This window comes from Heteronotia binoei, chromosome 3 (assembly GCF_032191835.1).
Source record: "Heteronotia binoei isolate CCM8104 ecotype False Entrance Well chromosome 3, APGP_CSIRO_Hbin_v1, whole genome shotgun sequence".
Classification (NCBI taxonomy): domain Eukaryota; kingdom Metazoa; phylum Chordata; class Lepidosauria; order Squamata; family Gekkonidae; genus Heteronotia; species Heteronotia binoei.
This window is the reverse complement of record NC_083225.1, coordinates 175,980,363-176,001,754: the sequence shown is the minus strand read 5'-3', so window position 1 is coordinate 176,001,754 and position 21,392 is coordinate 175,980,363. Positions and strand designations below refer to the sequence as shown.

Below are 21,392 nucleotides of genomic sequence, written 5' to 3'. Positions count from 1 at the left end.
TGAAGCATAACTGCCTTTGTAAATTTATTTTTAAAATTTCAATCGACAGTTGTAGCATTTAAAATGCTGCTGCCCGTGCGCAGTCACAAAATGCTGAGTCACATCCTCTTGAGAACACATAGGCTGCATTCCTCCCTGGGTATTAACACCCTTTAAAAAGTATTCCATCTTTCAGCACATTCCTTAAATAATGGCTTTGAAACAGCAGCAACTTTCAAGCTCTGTGTGGATCAGTCTTTCATCTGAGGTATCTTCCATCTCGCCCCATCCAGAGCATACAAAACCCGTTTTGTGCTCTGGCTTCCTTCCCCCACTTTCATTGTTTTCTTCTGAGGTAGAAAAATTTGACTTCTGTACATTCAAGGAGATCTTTGCTAACATCCTATCATTTGCAGTTCAGTCTCTTCAGTTGCGCTTTCTGTAAATAAGAGGAGAATATGTGGAAGGGATGAATTGGAAAAGAGACATTTTAAAATTAACATAAGCAGGTTGCTTGGGGAGACTATCCTAAACTGAGATTATAGTAAGGTACCTAGAATCACTAAATGCTGGCTTAGAGTCAGAGTGTGTCTGTCTCTGTGTTTTTGTATTTTTATATCTGTGTGTGTGCACCTAGAAGTCACGGTGACTGCCCTCTACTGGCGGCATGGAAGATATTCAGAGAGAAGGCAGAATAAAGCCTGCCCTTGACGCCAGTATTCCAAGGAAGTTTAATTTAATTTAATTTTTCGATTTATACCATGCCCTATCCTGCAATTGGGCTCTGAGCGGCTTACAACATTAAAAACCTTACGGAAACATTAAACAAACCACATCCAGACTAGACAATATCATAATTACAAAATCTGTAAAATTACAGAATTAGCAAAATAGCATCCAACACAACTTAAGCACCTAGATGGTAAGGTGCTGGGGGAAGCGATGACTTCAGGGGACACCTGCTGGATCAATTAAAAGCCTGGCGGAAGAGCTCCGTCTTACAGGCCCTGCGAAACTCGGATAAGTCCCGCAGGGCCCGGATCTCCAGCGGAAGCTCATTCCCCCAGGTGTGGGCCCGGACCAAAAGCCCCTGGACCTTGTTGGAGCCAGTCGGGTGTTCTTAGAACCAGGGATCACAAGAAGATGTACAGCTGACCTCAGGGCCCGGGGGTGGGGGCGCTCATATGGGGAGAGTTTTCCATTCAAGTACTTGCCAGAGTTGACCCTACTTAGCTTCCAAGATCTGACTTTCCTGGGCTATCCAGGTCGGGGCAGAGCTGCATACTACCAATGTATGCAGTGGCTGGCTGGGTTTTCAGTACTTCGTTAACGTTAGTTTTTACACTGTTTTATCACGTTCCACTTTCACGGGAGGGAGCTAACGTGTATTTTTGAAATAAAACAGGCTTGCTTGTTTGCACAGCTACTCAGAAATGATTTCTGCCTTCCTTCCTCACACCTGCTAGCACTGTAAATAGTGACGTTTCTTTGTTTCAGCACATTTGGAGAATCTTTCCAGCCTCTCGGCTTGCAAAAGAGGTTGAGGAAGCAAAGTCGAGGAAGAGAAAAGACTTCTTCAATTGCTTCCAGTTGACTGAATTCTCTGAAATTCAGGCTGTCATTTTTCAAGAATGAATCCTCCTCTTCATTCACCTGCTAAGAATCCTTGGGTAACAAACCTCACCGTAGCCCCATATGAACTGGGAGTGCAATGGACAGCACACCCATTTTTTACATGGCTGCAGCTGCCAGTAAAGATTCCTGCATGTGCAAACAAGGCCAGCTTTCTGGGAGGATCTGCAGGTAACATTTCTCAAGAGGATCCTTCAATGCAAGGGTGTTGAACTCATTTGTTATGAGAGCTGGATCTGACATACGGTAAATGAGACCTTGTTCAGCCGGGCCATGCATGTACCTATTTAAGATTAGACAACAGAGATATAAAGTTTATAAAGGACAAACACAATTAAAGATTGTGCAGGTGGCTGGACTAGATCCTGTAGGTCCCTTCCAACTCTTATCATTCTGTTTTAAAAAAATTAAAGCATTAGCACTTGGTGGTCTTAAAGGTGCTTTCTTTGTATCTTTCCCATGGGATCCAGGGAATTGGGTAAAGGAAGCTCTGGCTCTTTCCCTCCTTTCCCAGGAGACCAGGAGGGGAGGAGTCTCAGCCAATAGAAGGAAGCTTGGCTCAGTAGCTCTGCTGTGCAACTGAGAGAGCCTGGCAAAGCAAGCTCTGCCTTCCTCCCGAAGGGAGAAGCTTCAGCCAATGGAGAGAAAAAACACTTTGCTCTGTAGGTCTGCTGTGCAATTGAGCACACCTTGCAAAGTATGCAGAAGGAAGCAAGAGAGAGAGAGAAGGAAGCAGATGACAGCCAGTAGCTAGGGAGCCTGATTGGAGCCCTCCGAGGGCCTGATTTGGTCTCTGGGCTGCTTGTTTGACACCCCTGCTTTAATGGTTTAGTGGTAGGCAGGAAGCAGCAGAACAACCAGTAAAGGATGAACAAGAGAAAGGCACGTTCAACGTGTGCCTTGGTCCCTTCTGCTATCACAAAGAACTCTGAAGTTCACCCTCTGTGGCCTGGAGCTAAGAGAAAGAAAGTCAAGATGCCATATTGGCTCCCAGAGGAACTCATCTCCGGGCCAACCAGCCGTCTAACTTCAATGGCTTCTCATTCCTGACCCATGAATTCTGGCTAGAATCTCTTCCCTAATTTTGAATGTATGGGAGTTGTCTTAAGGGCCATTTCAACTGTGGGTGTCCAAACTGGAGTGTGAAGAAGCACAATGCAGGAGAAGTTGGACCATGTATTTTTATCACGTACTTATTTCATGTTAATTTCCAATTTAGAATATTTCTTTGACGCCTCTTCAGAGTCGTGCTCAAGGCAGCTTATCCTTAGAAACCGTAGTATGAAACTCAACCCATTAAAAAGACAAGCAGCATAAAATCATCTGTGAAACAGAGCAGGCCATTAAAAGGCTAACAACACAACCTCCCCCAGTTAAAAACCTGTGTAAAAAGCAGGGATTCCAGCCTCCAAGTGGGGCCTGGGCATCTCCTGGAATTACAGCTCATCTTCAGGCTTTAGAGAACAGTTGCCCTGGAGAAAATGGATGGCGTTGTACTCCACTGAGGTCCCACCCCTCCCCAGTATCTACCCCCAAAGTCTCCAGGAGTTTCCCAACCTGAAGCTGGCAACCCAGTGGCCAGGGGGAGACCTGGCAACCCTAGTTTTTTTTTTTTTTTTTAAAGTGCTTTAGTGTGGTGCCTAAAAGTAAAGTAGGTGTCAGGCAAGCCTCAGCCGGGAGGCCATATCAAAGGCAAGGTGTCACCACAAAAAATGCCCTGTCTTTAGTCACCACTCGCCTACCTCTGAAGACTGGGGCAAAGAAAGCAGGGCTTGAGAGACGGATCTTAACCGGCAGGCTGGCACGTTGGCCATTTCTCCAGCTGAGTCCTCAGCTCTGTAAGAGGCCTGTTAATACTCTGCGTCAGGGCTTTTTTTGAGCAGGAATGCAGTTCCGGCTGGCTTGGTGTCAGGGGGTATGGCCTAATATGCAAATAAATCCCTGCTGGGCTTTTTCTACAAAAAGCCCTGCCTGAAACGATGATATCAGGGGGTGTGGCCTACTATGCAAATAAGTTCCTACTGGGGTTTTTCTACCAAAAAAACCGTGCTCTGCAACACAGAGTTCTTGTAAGGAAGGATGATGGAAACTAGACTGTTCAGCATTTGAAATATTATTATATAGGCAAAGCTTCCTAAGGTTGCTAGGTCTCTGGCTGTGGCTTTGATTGAATTGCTGTGAGGATTAAATGAAGAAGACCTATGCCACCCTGAGCAATAACCAAATAAGATGGGCTGTCCTTACCTGTCATTTTATGCCTCTCCTTCTGAAGCAGATGCAAGGATTTATTGCACAACCACATAAGGCAGATGAGAGCAGCAGACACAGCGGTGAGAAAGGCAAAGAAGACGACCACAAAATGCAAGTCTTCATAGCGGATCTCTACAGAGGGAGGAGAAAGACAGCACTGCTGATGCTGGGCCAGGCTAAGATCAGTTCAGCTCAGTAATCATGTGAAAAGGTCTTTTGACTTTCTGAATTTCCCCCATTACTTTCCTCTCCCTAAGGCGAGCAGTGTTCCCTCTAAGCTAAGTTAGTGCGAGCCAGCTCACAGTTTTTAGCCTCTAGCTCACGCATCTTTGTCGTAGCGCTGAGCTAACTAATTTAGCTAACTAAATCTGTTCAGCAGCCAAATCTCTCATTCATAACTTTAATGCCAATAGCTCAAAATTAGAATTTTTGCTCACAAGACTCCACAGCTTAGAGGGAACATTGGCCCTGAGTATACAGGCAGTAAAATCCAGAGGTACAGAATGGATTATACCACGTAAGAACACTGTGGGGGGGCTGGGGAGTCACTGAAAACTTCACCACATAAAAAGAATTCCCCACAAACAGAAAATTGGCACAGCGGGGAAAGAGGGGGGGGAGAGAAGGTGGAACCTCTCTCTTTTTTGTTCTGCTAAGTTTTTTGTGTGAGTGCATATATGTTAGGCTTGGGGATCTCCCAGAATTACAATTGATCTCTAGACTTAAGAGTTCAGTTCACTCTTGGAGCAAATGGCGGTTTTGAAGGGTAGACTCAATACCATTATGCCCACCTGAGGTCACTCCACAAACTCCACTCACCCCAGGCTTAGGGTTGCCAAGTATGTGTTGGAAAATACCTGGAGATTTTGGGGGTGGATCTGGAAGAGGGCGGTTTGGGGAGGGGAGGAGCCTCAGCATGGTACAATGCCATAGAGTCCAGTCCACCCTTCAAAACAGCCATGTTCTCCAGGGGAGCTGATCTCTGCCAGCTGGAGATCAGTTGTAAAAGCAGAAGGTCTCCAGGCCTCATCTGGGGGTTGGCGATCCTATCTAGGCTCCACCCCCATATGCTCAGGAATTTCCCAACCCAGAGTCGGTAACCCAAGAAGTCATCCTTACCATAAACATTCAGTAAAATAGTGCCATAGAATGTTTTTCCAAACTCTTCCGTTACTGTGACCAAGTAATAGCCCGAATCCCTCATTGCCACATTCAGAATCTGTAGAGAACCATTGCTATAAACTTTCACTCTGTCTCTGTAACTGCTGGAGATGTTGGTGTAAGTCCCCGGTTTCCACTCAATGATTTTGGTCGTGCCCCACGCTGCTGTGTGCTTCCACTCGATAACGGGGACTCCCTTGCAGGTATAAGCAACTGACAGCAGGACATTCTTTGCCACTGTGGCATTTAGACTGGGTTGCGGGACATGCAATGAAACTTCTCCTGGAACAAAAAAAGAAGAAGTTTCATTAGGGTTGCAATCTTTCTTTTTGCAAGTCTAATGTTGCCAGCCTCCAAATGAGTTAGTCTCAGTTGTGCTTCTGAAAGCTAACACAAATAAAGTTACTCTAACACAAAAATATACTGGCCTTATCAAAATATATTTATAGCAAATGAAACATCAGCAGGAGAAAAGCCAAATGCTTAACTGTGTGTGTGTGTGTGTATGTATATATGTATGTGTATGTGTGTGTGTGTATAAAGTCCACAGAGGCAATTTCCTTTTTTCTTAAGTCAATTTCATAGAAGGTGCAGGTTCGGTCTCCTGTGAAGCAAATAGAACAAAGGACCACCTTAAGAATGCCAAGGGGAACAGGTGAACGTCAACTGGGTCAATGTAGATACTTAGACGTGCAGAAAATGTCTATTTTTACTGTACAGGAGCTAAACAAGGTATCCAGAAATTCAGAACCTGTTTTCGCCTTCCAGGTTTTCTCAAAGCTCCAATCATGACAAGGCACTTCTCACTAAGAAGAAGAAGAAGAATTTCAGATTTATACCCTGCCCTTCTCTCTGAATCAGAGACTCAGAGCAGCTTACAATCTCCTTTATCCCCTTCCCCCACAACAGACACCCTGTGAGGTGGGTGGGGCTGAGAGGGTTCTCACAGCAGCTGCCCTTTCAAGGACAATTCCTATGAGAGCTATGGCTGACCCAAGGCCATTCCAGCATCTGCAAGTGGAGGAGTGGGGAATCAAACCCGGCTCTCCCAGATAAGAGTTCGTGCACTTAACCACTACACCAAACTGGCTCCATAGCTTCAGTTCAGTAAGATCCTTCGTTTCAGTTTTTTACAGTTCCAGATAGGTTACCAACAGTAATATTCTGTGCAGACAAGATTCACTGGGGATAATCATGCTAAGAAAAGTTGAAGGCAGTAAGAAAAGAGGAAAAAATGAGATGGATTGATTCGATCAAGGATGCCGTGGCCCTCAGTTTGCAAGACTCAAGCAAGGCTGTTAATGATAGGACATTTTGGAAGACATTAATTTGAGTCCCAACATAAGCTGGAAGCAATTTGACAACCCTCAACGCACATACACATGTGCTTCTAGTGTGTATAAATATAATTTTAAAAGTCCTTTTAAAATAAGGCAGTCTCCTAATAAAAACCCAATTTACCATAGTCAGAGAAACGAGATCTATCTGAAGTTAGCGACTGTGTTTTTGCAAGTCTGAGCAGCTAATTTGCTGCCAAAGGATCTGCATTATACATGGGAAGAGAGCAGCAAAAGGCTGCTTGCAATGCCACTGTGCCAGCAAAAAGGGCTGCAAATCACTGCTGCAAAATAGAAATCAATAACTGCAGGCAGCTACAAGAGAAACAGCAGACACCCCTTTTAAAAATTGCAGGCATCTTGTATTGGTTTGTTGGGGGCGCGGGAAACAAACCCCAGATTTAGAGGAACAGCAGAATTCCTTTCTTTAGGACCAACCAAGAAGCAAACAGCCTTTGAGCTGATTGTTCTCTTCTCCCTGTTGAGGAAACGATGCACCAAAGAGAGAGAGAGATTACTGGATATAATGAGACACTCTGCTCTGGAGTTGCGGATTGTTTAGGGTGGAACAGAGGATCAAATTCAATTAGTAGGCTGTGCTTAGTGCAAAAAACCTTCAGGATGCAGCACAGAGAAACATGCCTGCTCTCCCTTTGAAAATGTAAAAGCCAACACAGGATGGAAAATTGGCTAGAGAGCACTTTTTCTCCCTCTCCCAGAATAGTGGAACTTGGGTGGCACCCAGTGAAGTTGATGCAGAAGATGAAGAAGAACGTAGATTTATACCCCACCCTTCTCTCTGAAACAGAGTCTCAGAGTGGCTCACAATCTCCTTTATCTTCCTCCCCCACAACAGACACCCTGTGAGGTAAGGTGGGGCTGAGAGAGCTCTCCCAGAAGCTGCCCTTTCAAAGACAACTCTTGCGAGACCTATGGCTGACCCAAGGCCATTCCAGCAGCTGCAAGCGGAGGAGTGGGGAATCAAACCCGGTTCTCCCAGATAAGAGTCCGTGCACTTAACCACTACAACAGACTGGCTCTCTGATGGGCTATAGATTCAAGATGGACAAAAGGAACTACTTCACACAATGTGTAATTAAGTGGAACTCACTGCCACAGGATGCAATAAGGACCACTGACTATTTTTTTAAAATCCTTAATTCACTTTATTGGAAGACCAGAGGGCCACTGACTATTAAACACTAGGATGAATGGAGTCGCCACCATGTTCAGAGACACTGTACCTCCAAAACCAGTTCCTGGGGAGCAACAGTGGGAGAGAGGCCCTGTAGACCTTCTGGGGGCATCTGACTGGCTACCGGTTCTGATACAGTGGGGCTGGTCTTACATTGGTAGACCAGGAGGACCAAGAGATTAATGAGAATCAACAGGTTCACTCCCACCAACTCTTTCTCTTGGCAAAAGGTAAGGTATCCATCGGGGTAGCCAAAACAGTTTCTGTTTCAGTTTCTCAAACCAGACTTCAAGCAGTCTCCTCCAGAAAAGCCTGCAGTAACACTATTACCATCTGGTCCTACCAGTTTCCCTCTGAAATGGTGATTTTTTTTTTTCTTCAACTAAAGTGACGTAGCCTGAGCCTGGAAGAGGGGCCACTTCACTGCCTCCTTTAAGTCAGCTGGGATTTTGCCATCCTAAAATGAAGCATTTATAATTCCCTGGATCCATAGAGTTGATTCAAAACTATACAGATAGCCCATCATATCAAGAAGCTGCTTGGAATTCAGCTAGCCAGACAGCTTCGAAGAAGAGGAGGAGGAGGAGAAACCATAACAATATTGGGCAGAAATTCAAGAAAACACACATCTGCACACATCTTTATGGCACGTTATCCTTTCCTTTCCCTGCCCTGTAGGGTTGCCATCCTCCAGGTGGGGCCTGGTAATTTCCCGCTTTTACAACTGATTTCCACGGGGGGGGGTGTAGAAAAAGACCAGCAGGAACTCATTTGCGTATTAGGCCATACCCCCTGACATCACCATTGTTTTGCACAGGGTTTTTCCTGTGTTTTTAAAGACCAACAGGAACACATTTGCATATTAGGCCACACCTCCTGACCCCAAGCCAGCTGGAACTGCGTTCCTGCTCAAAAATAACCCTGGATTTCCAGCAGGCAGAGAAAATGGCTGCTTTGAAGGGTGGAGAAAATGGCTGCTTTGAAGGGTGGATTCTATGGCGTCATATCATGCTGAGGCCCCTCCCCTCCCCAAACCCCGCCCTCTCCCAGCTCCACCCCCAAAATCTCCAGGTATTTTCCAACACAGACCTGGCAACCCTACCCTATTGTCAAGAGTGCCTCTTGCCCTGATTTACTTTTTAGCTGTACTCTTACCGTGATTTACTGTGAAGCTGCATGACTGCATGTAACCTCTGTGGGTCCCGCTTAGCTGCTTATCATTGCATATTTGCCTGTTGTGTCTATACCGTATTATATTTGCCATTTCTACCCTGGGAAGATGAGCATTGTGGTACCAAGGTCAACGGTGTTATCTAACTCAGAGACTGAATGCTTTCACTTTGCTGAACTGTGATGGTGAGAACTGAGGGGGGGGGGATGAAGGGGATATAATTGGTGGATATTGGCACTTTGCATTTTGAATGTATAATGGTTGGACCTGAACCTATATCTAGAGAGACTAAGGCCCTTAGTATCAGCAAGAAAGATCTTGCACGGTACCTGTTGCCTATACCATTAATAAACAACCTTTGAATTACCATTAGTGAGAACTGTACACCATTAGCTTAATGGTGAGAACCTTACAGAACTTGACACCTGCTGCCCTGACACAGGGTTGTCAGTCTCTAGGTGGGACCTGGAATCTTCCTTAATTACACCTGATCTTCAGACAACAGAAATCAGCTCCCCTGGAGAAACCGGTTGCTTAGAGGGTGGATTCCAGGGCGCTTTTTTTTTGTAGCAAGAACTCCTTTGCATATTAGGCCACACACCCCTGATGTAGCCAATCCTCCAAGAGCTTACAGGGCTCTTCTTACAGGGCCTAGTACAGGAGGATTGGCTACATCGGGTGTGTGGCCTAACATGCAAAGGAGTTCCTGCTACAAAAAAAAAAAAAGCCCTCGTGGACTCTATGGTATTTATTATACCCTGCTGAGGTCCCTCCTCTCCTGAAACCCTGCCCTCCCCAGGCTCCACCTCCAAATTCCATTAATTTTCTAAACAACCCTAAGAGCGTTTTTTGTAGCAGGAACTCCTTTGCATATTAGGCTGCACCCCCCTGATGTAGCTAATCCTCCTGGAGCCTACAGTAGGCCCTGTACTAAGAGCCCTGTCAGCTCTTGAAGGATTGGCTACATCAGAGGGTGTGTCCTAATATGCAAAGGAGCTCCTGCTCAAAAAAAAAAGCCCTGCCTATAACACATATTTCCGTCTCCTGTTGCCACCAGTGGTGGCCAATTCTATGGCAAAGGGGCCAGAAACTTCCAGCATGCCATCCACAACATATTTTTTTTAAACATCAACCCCGTGCTTCTTCTTGCACACTGCAGCTTCTCCTTTTCATACATTGCAGGTTTAAACTTGTCCATGAATCTCATGTCTCCCAAGCCTGCCCAATCCAAACAGACTCGTCCCTGCCTTGAAAGCAAACAGTCCACGCCTCTCCGCGCACTCCCAGGGGCAGCACGGCATCGTGGCACGAGCATAGCAGGGCCGGGAATACCTCACAGCTCATGAAACAGTGAGAGAATGCCATTGTTCTGAGAGAGGACCAGCGGAATCTTGATCTCCCACATACTGAGCGTGCTGCACTGCAAAGGAATGAAAAAACATGCCGATAGATCCATGTAGGCAGCCGTGTTGGTCTGAAGTAGCAGAACAAGATAGGAGTCGATTGCACCTTTAAGACCAACTTAGTTTTATTCAGAACGTAACCTTTCATGGGAACTGATGTTTGCCAGTATAGTGGTTAGAATGTCAGACAAGTTGTAAGAATGTCAAAATATCATCGGGTATTATAGACAGTAAAAAAAAACCCTTTTCAATGTAACAAAGGGGACGTTGGGGAGAAATATCCTGTCTTTTATATTTGGTTATATCATCGTCGTTGTTGTTGTAATGTGTGTAGTACAGCCAGGAGATCTTAAGATTATCTGGCAGCCAGGAGTTCTAGTTCTTTTGGCTTTATGCACCACTAGGTGGCGAGCTAGACTTGGTTTGTATAAGGCAAGAGATCTTTCAGAGGTGATTTGCCATTGTTTGCCTCTGTGTCACGACCCTGGTATTCCTTGGAGGTCACCCTTCCAAATACTAGCCAAGACTGACCCTGCTTAGCTTCCGAGATCTGATGAGATCAGGCTACCCCGGCCTGGTTATATATAATCATCTCTGATATTCAGAGTTTTGTAGAAAAAGCCCAGCAGGAACTCATTTCTCCCTTTCTCACAATACGAGAACTCGTGGGCACTCAATGAAATTGCTGAGCAGTCGGGTTAGAATGGATAAAAGGAAGTACTTCTTCACCCACAGGGTGATTAACACATGAAATTCACTGCCATAGGAGGTGGCGGTAGCTACTAGCATAGACAGCTTCAAGAGGGGATTGAATAAACATATGGAGCAGAGGTCCATCAGTGGCTATTAGCCACAGCATATTGATGAAACTCTCTGTCTGGGGCAGTGATGCTCTGTATTCTTGGTGCTTGGTGAGGGCACAGTGGGAGGGCTTCTAGTGTCCTGGCCCCACTGGTGGACCTCCTGATGGCACCTGGGTCTTTTGGCCACTGTGTGACACAGAGTGTTGGACTGGATGGGCCATTGGCCTGATCCAACATGGCTTCTCTTAAGTTCTTATGTTCTTATGCATGTTAGGCCAAACTTTAACTTTAAATGCATTCTCCAAGCTGCAGGCCAATGGGTTGGTGGAGGCCTTGAGAGCCACACAATATGTATGAAAGTGCCACATGTGGCTCCGAAACCACAGTTTGGCAACCCCTGGTTGTCTGCTCCAGGCTAAGAATTACTTGGAGATTTGGGGTGGGGGTAGAGCTTGGAGAGGGCGAGGTTTGAGGAGGGGAAGGCTGAGAGGCAGAAAGTGACAGTCAAGGTCACTCACACTCAGAGAGGTTGCATGACAGAGTGGTGATTCAAACCTAACCCTTCCAAATCCAGTGCAATAGTCTAGGTACACTACACTGTACTGGGATGTGTGTGTGTGTGTGAGTGCTCCACTCCAACTCCAGTCTTGGTTGTAGGAACATGTTATATTTTTCTCCCAGGTGCTGAAAAATCTCAGTAAACAGTGAGAACAATTGCCAGAGAATTGGGGGGAGGGGGTTTGTTTTTAATTCCAAGCCCAACTCCACTGGACAATAAAACTGCCAACCTACTGTGCATGGTGCATCCAGTTTGGCTTACAGCCTGGCAAATGCTTGTACTTCACAACACAATGAAAAGGGTGTGGAAGGCTTAAAGCAGAGAAGAAAATATGAGGCGTGGAAAATTTAAGCTGTGACTGTTTCTTCCAGCATCACTTTTGCCAGCCTTTAGAAAAGATATGCTCATCTGGGAAAAGGGGTGGGGGGAATGAAAACCATTGCCATAATAATGCCTTTCATAGAAAGCGATGCTGAAGCCACATTCAGAATTCACTAGTCTGGTTTGCCCATATCAAAAGCAGAGCCGAATGAAGTGCAGGGGGGGGGGTCATTAAAACGATCAAAAGAGGCTGGGGAATTTTCCTTCCAAGGAAATGGTTTGGGGCTATCTAGTTTTTAAAGGAGAAGATGCATGTCAGAAGTCCTTACCAATTAGAATTTGTGTGGAGAAAGTGGACAGAAAGATTTCTTCTCCCATTCTCACAAGAACTGAGGACAGATAGTTCAACCTACAAGCAGTGACTTCAGGCCAGACAACATATATTTCATTCACCCATGGAACAATTAACAGATGGAACTCACTGCAACAAGCTGTAGCAATGAACCATTGCTGCCCACAGCTAATATGGCTAATAATAACCACTGTGATATAACTAAAACATCATGTTCGGAAGGAATCTATGGATACCAGTCGGGGACACTGGTTAGAGAGGGAGTAGTTTTTGGGTGGACCAGGGGTGACCAAATTGTGGTACGGGAGCCACATGTGGTTCTTTCACATATCTTGTGTGGCTCTTGAAGCCCCCACCAACTTGTAAGCTGGCTTGGAGAAGGCATTTCTCTCTTTATATCACTTCACTTAGCCAACCCAGCCAGCAGCTAGGGTAATGCAGTTAAAATTGCTTTCTTTCCACTTCTGTCTCCTCCCTTCCCCCATCTATTTGCCTTCCTTCCTTCCTCTCTTGCAGCTCTCAAACATCTGACATTCGTGTCTTGTGGCTCTCAAACATCTGATGTTTATACTATGTGGCTCAGCTCTTATGTTAAGTGAGTTTGGCCACCTCTGGGCTAGATGGTGCTGGAAATTGGTGTCTGGCCCTATAGCCTGATCCAGCAAAGTTGCTCTTAGGCAAAAACAAACAAACAGGTGCATACTCCCCATTGCTATCTCTCCCTACTACATAAGAAATTCTGTCTGAGAAGAGGTACCTCCACAACGCCAAAACCAAGGGGAAGGGGAGTCACAAAGTTAATGTAGAAAGGGACCCCCAGTGACCTGGGTTGAAGAAAGAAAGACACTTACTCTGGACAGTCCACCCCATGGTGAGGAAGAGGGTCCCGATGCGCAGTAGACCGGCAAGAGGCCGCATTAGAAAGACACCCAAGCTTGTCTGTGTTCATTCAACTGAGTAGCACATCATGAGATGCTTCTGGGGAGGGAGATGGGGAGGGAAGCAGGTCTTCTCCTTTTCCTCCTTCCATTCCAGGGCAGCAGCCACAACTGAACGGATTCCAGAGTTTTGAAATGAATATCTGTGGAAGGTCAGCATAATAACCAGATTCCCTCAAACATGTTCCCTTCCTTTTGCTTTTTGCCTGAGAATCCGCCGGACTGTGAGAAAGAAGGCCGGGCTTCAGCTTCAGTTCACTCCCTCAGATCCACTGATATTGACTGAGGATGTCATTGGCTGAGGTGAGGGAAAAGGGAAAGGAGAAACTACTACAGAGAACAGAGGGAGAGGCAGTGAGACGCACTGCCAACTTTACAGCATATGGGAGGGACAGAGAAGCTGATTTTAAAAGGTTTCAGTTCTGGCTGTGTGATTTTAGCAGTGGTGGCTTGTTAGTGTCTCCCACAGACAAGCAGTGTGGAGTAGTGGGCAGAGTGGCCAGCTAGGAGGTGAGGGTTCGAATCCCCATTCAGCCAGGAAATGACCTCAAGTGAACCCCACTTTTTCTTAGCCTAACTTTACTTCACTCAGGGCTACTGTGAAGGTAAAATGGAGGAGAGAGGGTAGCTGAACCTATATATAGTGCCCCACATTCCTTGGAAAAAAGTGGGGTGAAATTCAACAGATTTCTGATGGCTGTTTATTTTAGAGGAGCTGTTTCTCTAGAAATTAACCCACTGAGGGCAAGTTATCCTGTTGCTAAACTGCACTCTGAAGATAATGCATGTATTGTTAAAGCTACAATCCTATATAGAGTAACTATGGAGTAAGTCCCAAGACATTCAGTGTATACCGTAATTTTATACTATGATTTTTATTTTTATTTTTTTTGCCCTGCTGAGGTATCCTTTTTCATATTCAGACAATGAAATGGCAGTTCTAAACGACTCATAGTGCAACACAGCGGTAGCCAAACTGGCTCTTTCACACGTATTGTGCCCTGTCAACTGGCTTTGAGAAGGTATTTTTCTTTTTAAATCATTTTGCCAAGCCAAGCAAGCCAGTGGCTTAGAGAACACATTTAAAGTTAAAGTTGCTTTCTTTCCACCTCTCCCTCCCCATCAATTTTCCTTCCTGTGGCTCTCAAACATCTGATGTTCATGTTTTGTGGCTCTCAAACATCTGAAGTTTATTTTAAATGGCTCTTGTATTAAGCAAGTTTGGCCGCCCTGCTGTAGCACAATATTCCCCATATAAATCCCTTTAACCCTGGAAGTTTCCTTTAGCAAGGGTTCCATTAATCCCTGCAGTTTTCCTTCTGTTCCTTTGCTTTTGAACTCATTAATGACTGCCAGATAGCTTGCCATTCTTTCAGGACATTCAGTGGCTAATTAGCCATCCCTGTTCCCTCAGTTTATCAGCCGCCCGCAACAGTCACTCATCATTTTGTATGCTACTGTTTATGATAATCATGGGACAATTATGAAATAATTATGAATTGAAGATAATTGGGAAAAAGCAGACAGTGGTTTTGGCTCCCTCTCTTTCAAACACGCACACTGATAATTTACAATTAAATTATGAATGCAGAGAAAGAAGAAGCCGACCTCAAGAGAAACAGGAAGTAGTTCCTTATGCTAGAAAGAGAAGGAAAGCATGAAATTAAAAGGGATGGTTGCCCTAAGACACTTCAATAAAGACAGGCTGAAAGCTTGCAATTGTAGGTATGTTGGTTTCTTTCATGAATCACAAATCAAGTCTATAAAAAGATGTGAGGGAATACACAGAAAACTGGAATTCAACGGATTGCTCGCACTGCATGGAAATAATTGTTGTTACCTTTTGTATTCTTGAATGCTATTATTAGTTCTGACTGTGGATCTTCTGTGCCACTTGCTGGCAAAGGCATTACATTTAAAACACATTCCTGCTGGGTTCAGATCAAAGGTCCATCTAGTCTGGCAACTTGATGTACAACTCTGCATATCCATCTACTGTGCTGAAGATGATCATTGAAGACATCATATTCAGGTCCTACAGAGTCGGCTGTGGGAACATGGGGCCATTTTTCTTCAGCACTACTGGAGTCCTGTGCTGTAGTGCATGAACCGGGCACCCACAGATATGGCCAACCACTATGACTAGGAAAAATTCTGACGTTCTTATCTGGGAACATCTTTACAGGATTCCCTCACACCAATCACCCTTCTTATTGTTTTGCTAATATTCACACACAGGGAACAGGGGTGGAATTCTAGCAGGAGCTCCTTTGCATATTAGGCCACACACCCCTGATGTAGCCAATCCTCCAAGAGCTTACAAAAAAGAGCCTTGTAAGCTCTTGGAGGATTGGCTACATCAGGGGTGTGTGGCCTTAACATGCAAAGGAGCTCCTGTTAGAATTCCATCCCTGGAGAGTACCTCACACATTTGGCATCTAGATGATGATGGTGATACTGGATTAATATTCTGCCCTCCACTCTGAATCTCAGTGTCTCGGAGCAGCTCACAAATCTCCTTTATCTTCCTCCCCCACAACAGACACCCTGTGAGGTAGGTGGGGCTGAGAGAACTCTCCCAGAAGCTGTCCTTTCAAGGACAACTCTGCCAGAGCTATGGCTGACCCAAGGCCATTCCAGCAGCTGCAAGTGGAAGAATGGGGAATCAAACCTGGTTCTCCCAGATAAGAGCTCGCACACTTAGCCATTACACCACACTGGCTCACCAAACTGGTTTTACCTTTCTGGTTCTTCTGGGAGATGGTGGTAGAACCTTGCATTGAGCTTTACCATCTTCTTGAGGAGCTACTGCAGTCTCCTCATCAGGAATTGGATTAAATATGTTCAGAAGAGGCCAGGGTTCAGTGACAGAGCACATTCTCAGCATGCAGAACATCTCAGGTATCCAGGGCTTTTGTTCTAGAAAAAGCCTAGCAGGAACTCATTTGCATATTAGGCCACACCCCTGACACCAAGCCAGCCAGAACTGTGCCTTCCTGTTCAAAAAAAACCCCTCTGCAGGTATCACATGTATACAGGAATAGAGGTATCTCACATATGAAACTGCTGGTGTCTTCAGAAGCAACAGATGCTGGGAAGGACATTCTCTGCCTGAGACCCTGGAGAGCCAGACCAGATGGTGCCGAGTGAGGCAGACCAAATAATTTGAGCTTCATATTGTTTTCGCATGAAACAAAAACCTGGATGAGCATCTGCAGTTTCATGCACAAGCAAGCTTCATCATGACACACAATCTCTGTTTTTGTGAAGCCTCTAAAACTTAAATACAAAGTACTCTCTCTCTCTCGGCTTGACTTCGCAAACAAAGATTTAAGAAGGGTGCAGTAGTCCACGTCTGCTGCAGGCTCGCTGGTGGCTGACAAGACCAATGCGGGACAGGCAGATCCGGCCACAGTGGCTGCAGGGAAAAGTCTGATTTGGGGTTGGTGCTGTAGCAGTACGATTCTTCCTCAGTCTCCTTTTGTCCTCAAGACCAGCTATGCGTGCGTTCTCAAAGGAAGAGACAGCCTGGTGGATGGTGTGCCTCCATGCTTTGCGATCTGAGGCTAGGTCAGACCACTGGTGATGGTTGATGCGACTGGTGATGGTTGATGCGACAAAGTACTAGATTGCTGAATATGGACCATAGTTTCCAGTGGTTTCCATATCTTCAGCTGCATCTATGGGCAGGTGCAAAGCACATCCCCACCACAACTGTAGCTAGGGTTGCCCACTCTCCAGGTTGGGAAGTTGCTGGAGATTTGTGGTTGGAACCTGGGAAATGCAGGATTTAGGGAAGGGGTTTGATTCCCCACTCCTCCACTTGCAGCTGTTGGAATGGCTTTGGGTCAGCCACAGCTCTCGCAGAGCTGTCCTTGAAAGGGCAGCTTCTGGGAGAGCTCTCTCAGCCCTACCTACCTCATAGGGTATCTGTTGTGGGGGGAACGGGAAGGTAAAGGAGATTGTCAGCCGCTCTGAGACTCAGAGTATAGGGTGGGGTATGAATCCAATATCTTCTTCTAGAAACCTTCACCCCTTTGTTTTCCCTTTTCCCTGCAAAGCCACTCTGGTTCAGCAGAAAAAATGCAAAAGAGTCCCTTAAGGGCTAAAAGAATGGGGAATTACATGGAGCAGTGAGCTGCACAGCGCCATTTTGACATAGCTCCTCCATTCCCCATGGTGGTGATGGGTGGAGTATCCAAGCAAATGTCCCACCTACGGAGACCTTGTGGTTTGCTCTTTTAATAGAATCAAAAGAGCTTTTTACTCCTTGGGGAAAGCCCCAGAAGGCTGTGTGTGATGCTCAGGATGAGTGTGACATTATCGGGATGTTCCTATGGGGTTTCCATGTAAGGGGGGAATCCGCATGTGGAAGAAGCCATCGACTGTTAGGGCTGCAGTGTTCTTGCCTTCTCTGCCTGGTGGTTTTTCAAGTGGCGCTGGCAGGAAGATCTGAAGTCATGAATAATAGAACAAAAGCACTTTTAAAAAATGGAACATTTGTCTAAGTAGGAGCCCAAAAAGCCGTAAACTGTGTTAGGGGTTTGAAAAGTAGTGCCCAGGATTTTTTTCTTTCTTTCTCCTTTTGGCAAAGGCAATTTTCTTATGATTTGGCTGCTAATTCTCAAACTTTCAATCTTCAGGGAACCCTTTTCCATATCTGCTTTTCTGCTGACGTGAAATTTTGTACGTTGCGGTGGACTCTTTGAGGAACATTCTTGGGTGCATTTTGGAACTGGCTGGACTTGTTGGGCTTGGCTTAAGGGGAGCTCCGGGTGAACTGACATGTTCAGAGGCAGTCAGTCTCTGACTCTCAGAGCCAGGAGGCAACATCAGGCGAAGGCCTCAGACTATGACCTGTTGTCAGATGCCCAGAGGAACTGGTTGGCCACCGTGTGAGACAGGATGCTGGACTAGATGGACCACTGGTCTGTTCCAGCAGGGCTCTTCTTATGAAGGCCTCTATACACAGCTAAGCCCATCCTCCTTCACCAGACTCCACCCTCCCCAGACTCCGCCCACCAAATCCCCAGGAATTTCCCAGCCTGTAGTTAATAACCCTAACTCCAATTGTCTGTATTAATAACCAGGGCTGGCCCTGACGCTAGGCGATTGCCTAGGGTGCCAACCTTCTGGGGGCGCCAAATTGGGCACCCCCCACATGACTCCATGACATTATCAGTGGGGGGTGGGGGGGGGGCAAAAGTTAGCCTTATCTAGAGTGCCATACAGTCTAAGGCCAGTCCTGTTCATAATCTCTATATTTAGGTCCTGTCCCTGCTTAACCATTTTGCCTATGTTTGGTTTTGAGTGTCATATTCAGTACTCCTGAAGTAAAATCTCTGGGTGGGGGTGTCCTAGTTCTACTGCACATGTGTGTAAATACACACAGACACAAAATGGCTTCTTTTGTGTACTCCTCTGTATTGAACTGACAGACGCTACAGCTATTCTATGTTAAATACAGCCAGATCGGTTGTGTCTGATTAAACTCTTTTTTTTTAGAAAAAGGAAATTGATATGGCCAGTTAAATGTACCACAAGCAGAGAAGAATTGTGTGAAAGGGAGGGGGGAGGATGATCTAAAGCAGTGATTCTGCTATGGGATACAAGGCCAGACTGGCTCTGCAGAAAAAAGGCATCTGTCCCTCCATAAGTGCTTCTTTCTCCAGGGATACTGATCTCTGTTGACTGGAGAGCAACTGGAATGCTGGGAAATCTCCAGGTCCTTGGGTTGCCAACCTCCAGGTGGTGGCTGCAGATCTCCAAGAATTACAACTCATCTCCAGGTTATACAGCCAGTTGGATGTAGTGGTTAAGAGCAGTGAACTCTAACTGGAGAACCAGGTTTGATTCCTCACTCCTCCACATAAAAACCAGCTGGATGACTTTCAGCCAGTCATGATTCTCTCAGACCCACCTACCTCCATGGCTTTTTTGTAGCAGGAACTCCTTTGCATATTAGGTCACACCCCCTGATGCAGCCAATCCTCCAAGAGCTTACAGGGCTCTTTGTACAGGGCCTACTGTAAGCTCTTGGAGGATTGGTTACATCAGGGAGGTGTGGCCTAATATGCAAAGAAGTTCCTGCTACAAAAAAAAAGCCTTGCCTACCTCACAGGGAGTCTGTTGTGGGGAGAGGAAGGGAAGCCACTCCAGGAGTCCTTCAGGTAGTGAAGGGTGGGGTTAAAATCAACTCCTTCTTCTTCTTTAGAGATGAGTTCTCTGGAAGAAAATGGCTACTTTGAAGGGTGGACTCTATGGCATTATACTCTGTTGAGGCCCCTTCCCTCCCCAAATCCCACCCTTCCCAAAGTCCAGTTCCAAATTCTCCAGGAATTTCCCAATCCAGAGTAGACAACGCTGTGGTGATTGGCAACCCTACTCCCCAGGGGCCATTTTCAGGTTATAAGGGTGCCTTTTTTGAAGGGAAAAAGGCAAGGAAAGAAAAGGTGAAAGAGCTCCACCCCATACTGTTATCCGTCTTGAAAAAAGTAGCCAGGGGTGGGGCGCAGATCTGTTAGAAGAGAATGCAATATGCAGTTTGACCTCCTTGCATCATAGATTTTTTATTTATTTTATTTTATTTATATCCCGCCCTTCCTGCCGAAGCAGGCTCAGGGCGGCTCACAGTATAAAATCACAGCAGACAATTAAAATCAATGCATATTATAAAATTACACATTCAGTAATTAAAAACAATCAGAATTAATTTGGTGCTAATCTCTTTGATGTTATGTGTTTTCAATGGCAATGGAATTTCTTCAGTTTCCCTACGATATAGGCTCCATGTCAATTGGAAGAGAGCAGTCTTGCTATCGAGAAGGCCCTCTCTCTAGTGATCTTTAATTTTATTTTAAAACACACACAAACACAGCCTGTCTGTTCAAAGTACAGACTTTCGTGTGCACGCATACTTTTTCAGATACAATGAAATGGAATTTACTAGTCCATTCACAGCCCACAGTTAAGGATATATCTCCTCATCAGTTTCCAATTCTGTCATATTTATTTCATTCACTATGTTTCCCCCAAGAAGAAAACCCAAACAAATGGTAACCTAAGCTTGTTATTCCTGTTTGATGGTCCTTGCATCTGTTAAATATCTTCACAAGGCTTTTTTTGGGCTGGAGCACCCAGGAGCATAGTTCTGACCGGGCTAGCCAGGGCTCCAGCTGGTATGCTGGGGAAGGCACAGGGAGGCATCTTTAAATGCCTCCCCAATGACTTCAATCTTCCCCAGTGTGCCTGCCGTGGCAGGTGTACTAGAGAAGGCATGGGGAAACTGCTGTTGGGCTTTTTCTACAAAAAAAAAAAGCAGCCCTGATTATGCCCTATGCCAGGGGTGGCCAAACTGTGGCTCGGGAGCCATATGTGGCTGTTTCACACACGCTGTGTGGCTCTTGCAGCCCCTGCTACCCTGTCAGCCATTTTGTCTCTTTAAATCACTTTGCCAACCAGCCAGGTACTTGGAGAATACATTTAAAGTTAAAGTTGCTTTCTTTTCACCCTCCATCAATTTGCCTTCCTTTCTTCCTTCCTTGCAGTTCTCAGACATCTGATGTTTATTCTATGTGGCTCTTATGTTAAGCAAGTTTGGCCAACCCTGCTATATGCTAATTTGCTGCCCACCCTTTACCTATCTCTATATCTATCTCTCTATCTCTCTATCTATCTATCTATCTATCTATCTATCTATCTATCTATCTATCTATCTATCTATCTATCTATCTATCTATCTATCTATCTATCTATCTATCTGTCATGACTTCCATTTCATTGTATCTGAAGAAGTGTGTGTATCTTGAATAAGCCTTTGTTGGTCTTCAAGGTGCCCCTGGACTCAAACTTTGTTCTGCTGCTTCAGACCAACACGTGCTTCTCTGCAGGGCTCTTTTTGCGGAAAAAGCCCAGCAGGAACTCATTTGCATATTAAGTCACACCCCTGATGTCACCATTGTTTCACACAGGACTTTGTTTGTAGGAAAAGTCCAGCAGGAACTCATTTGCATATTAGGCCACACACCCTGACACCAACCCAGCTGGAACTGCATTCTTCTGCATTCCTGCTATAAAAAAAGCCCCACTTCTCTGTAAAAAAGCCCAAATTTGGAGTTGGACAGACCGCCTGAGGGAGCTGTAAAACGCTGATGCCTCTACAGAGAGTCCCCACCCACCCCCATATCCACCAAGCTGATTTCCAGAAAGGGATAACAGAAAGATCAGGGCCCTTCACGAAGATCTGAGGAAATCAGGAGGCTCTCTCCACCAATGACCACAGTGTGATGGAA

The 21,392-nt window shown here is 45.6% G+C and overlaps 1 protein-coding gene across 1 annotated transcript; it reads right to left on the bottom strand.

Moving 5' to 3' along the window:
• Positions 1–7: 7 nt before the first annotated feature.
• On the bottom strand, positions 8–13,327 carry VSTM5 (V-set and transmembrane domain containing 5). Its single transcript, XM_060235192.1, has 4 exons — positions 13,015–13,327; positions 4,981–5,304; positions 3,856–3,993; positions 8–418 (listed from the first exon to the last, which is right to left on the bottom strand). Exons 1-4 carry the CDS (start codon positions 13,079–13,081, stop codon positions 375–377), a joined length of 573 nt encoding a protein of 190 aa, XP_060091175.1. The 5' UTR covers positions 13,082–13,327; the 3' UTR covers positions 8–374.
• Between the last annotated feature and the right edge of the window lie 8,065 nt (positions 13,328–21,392).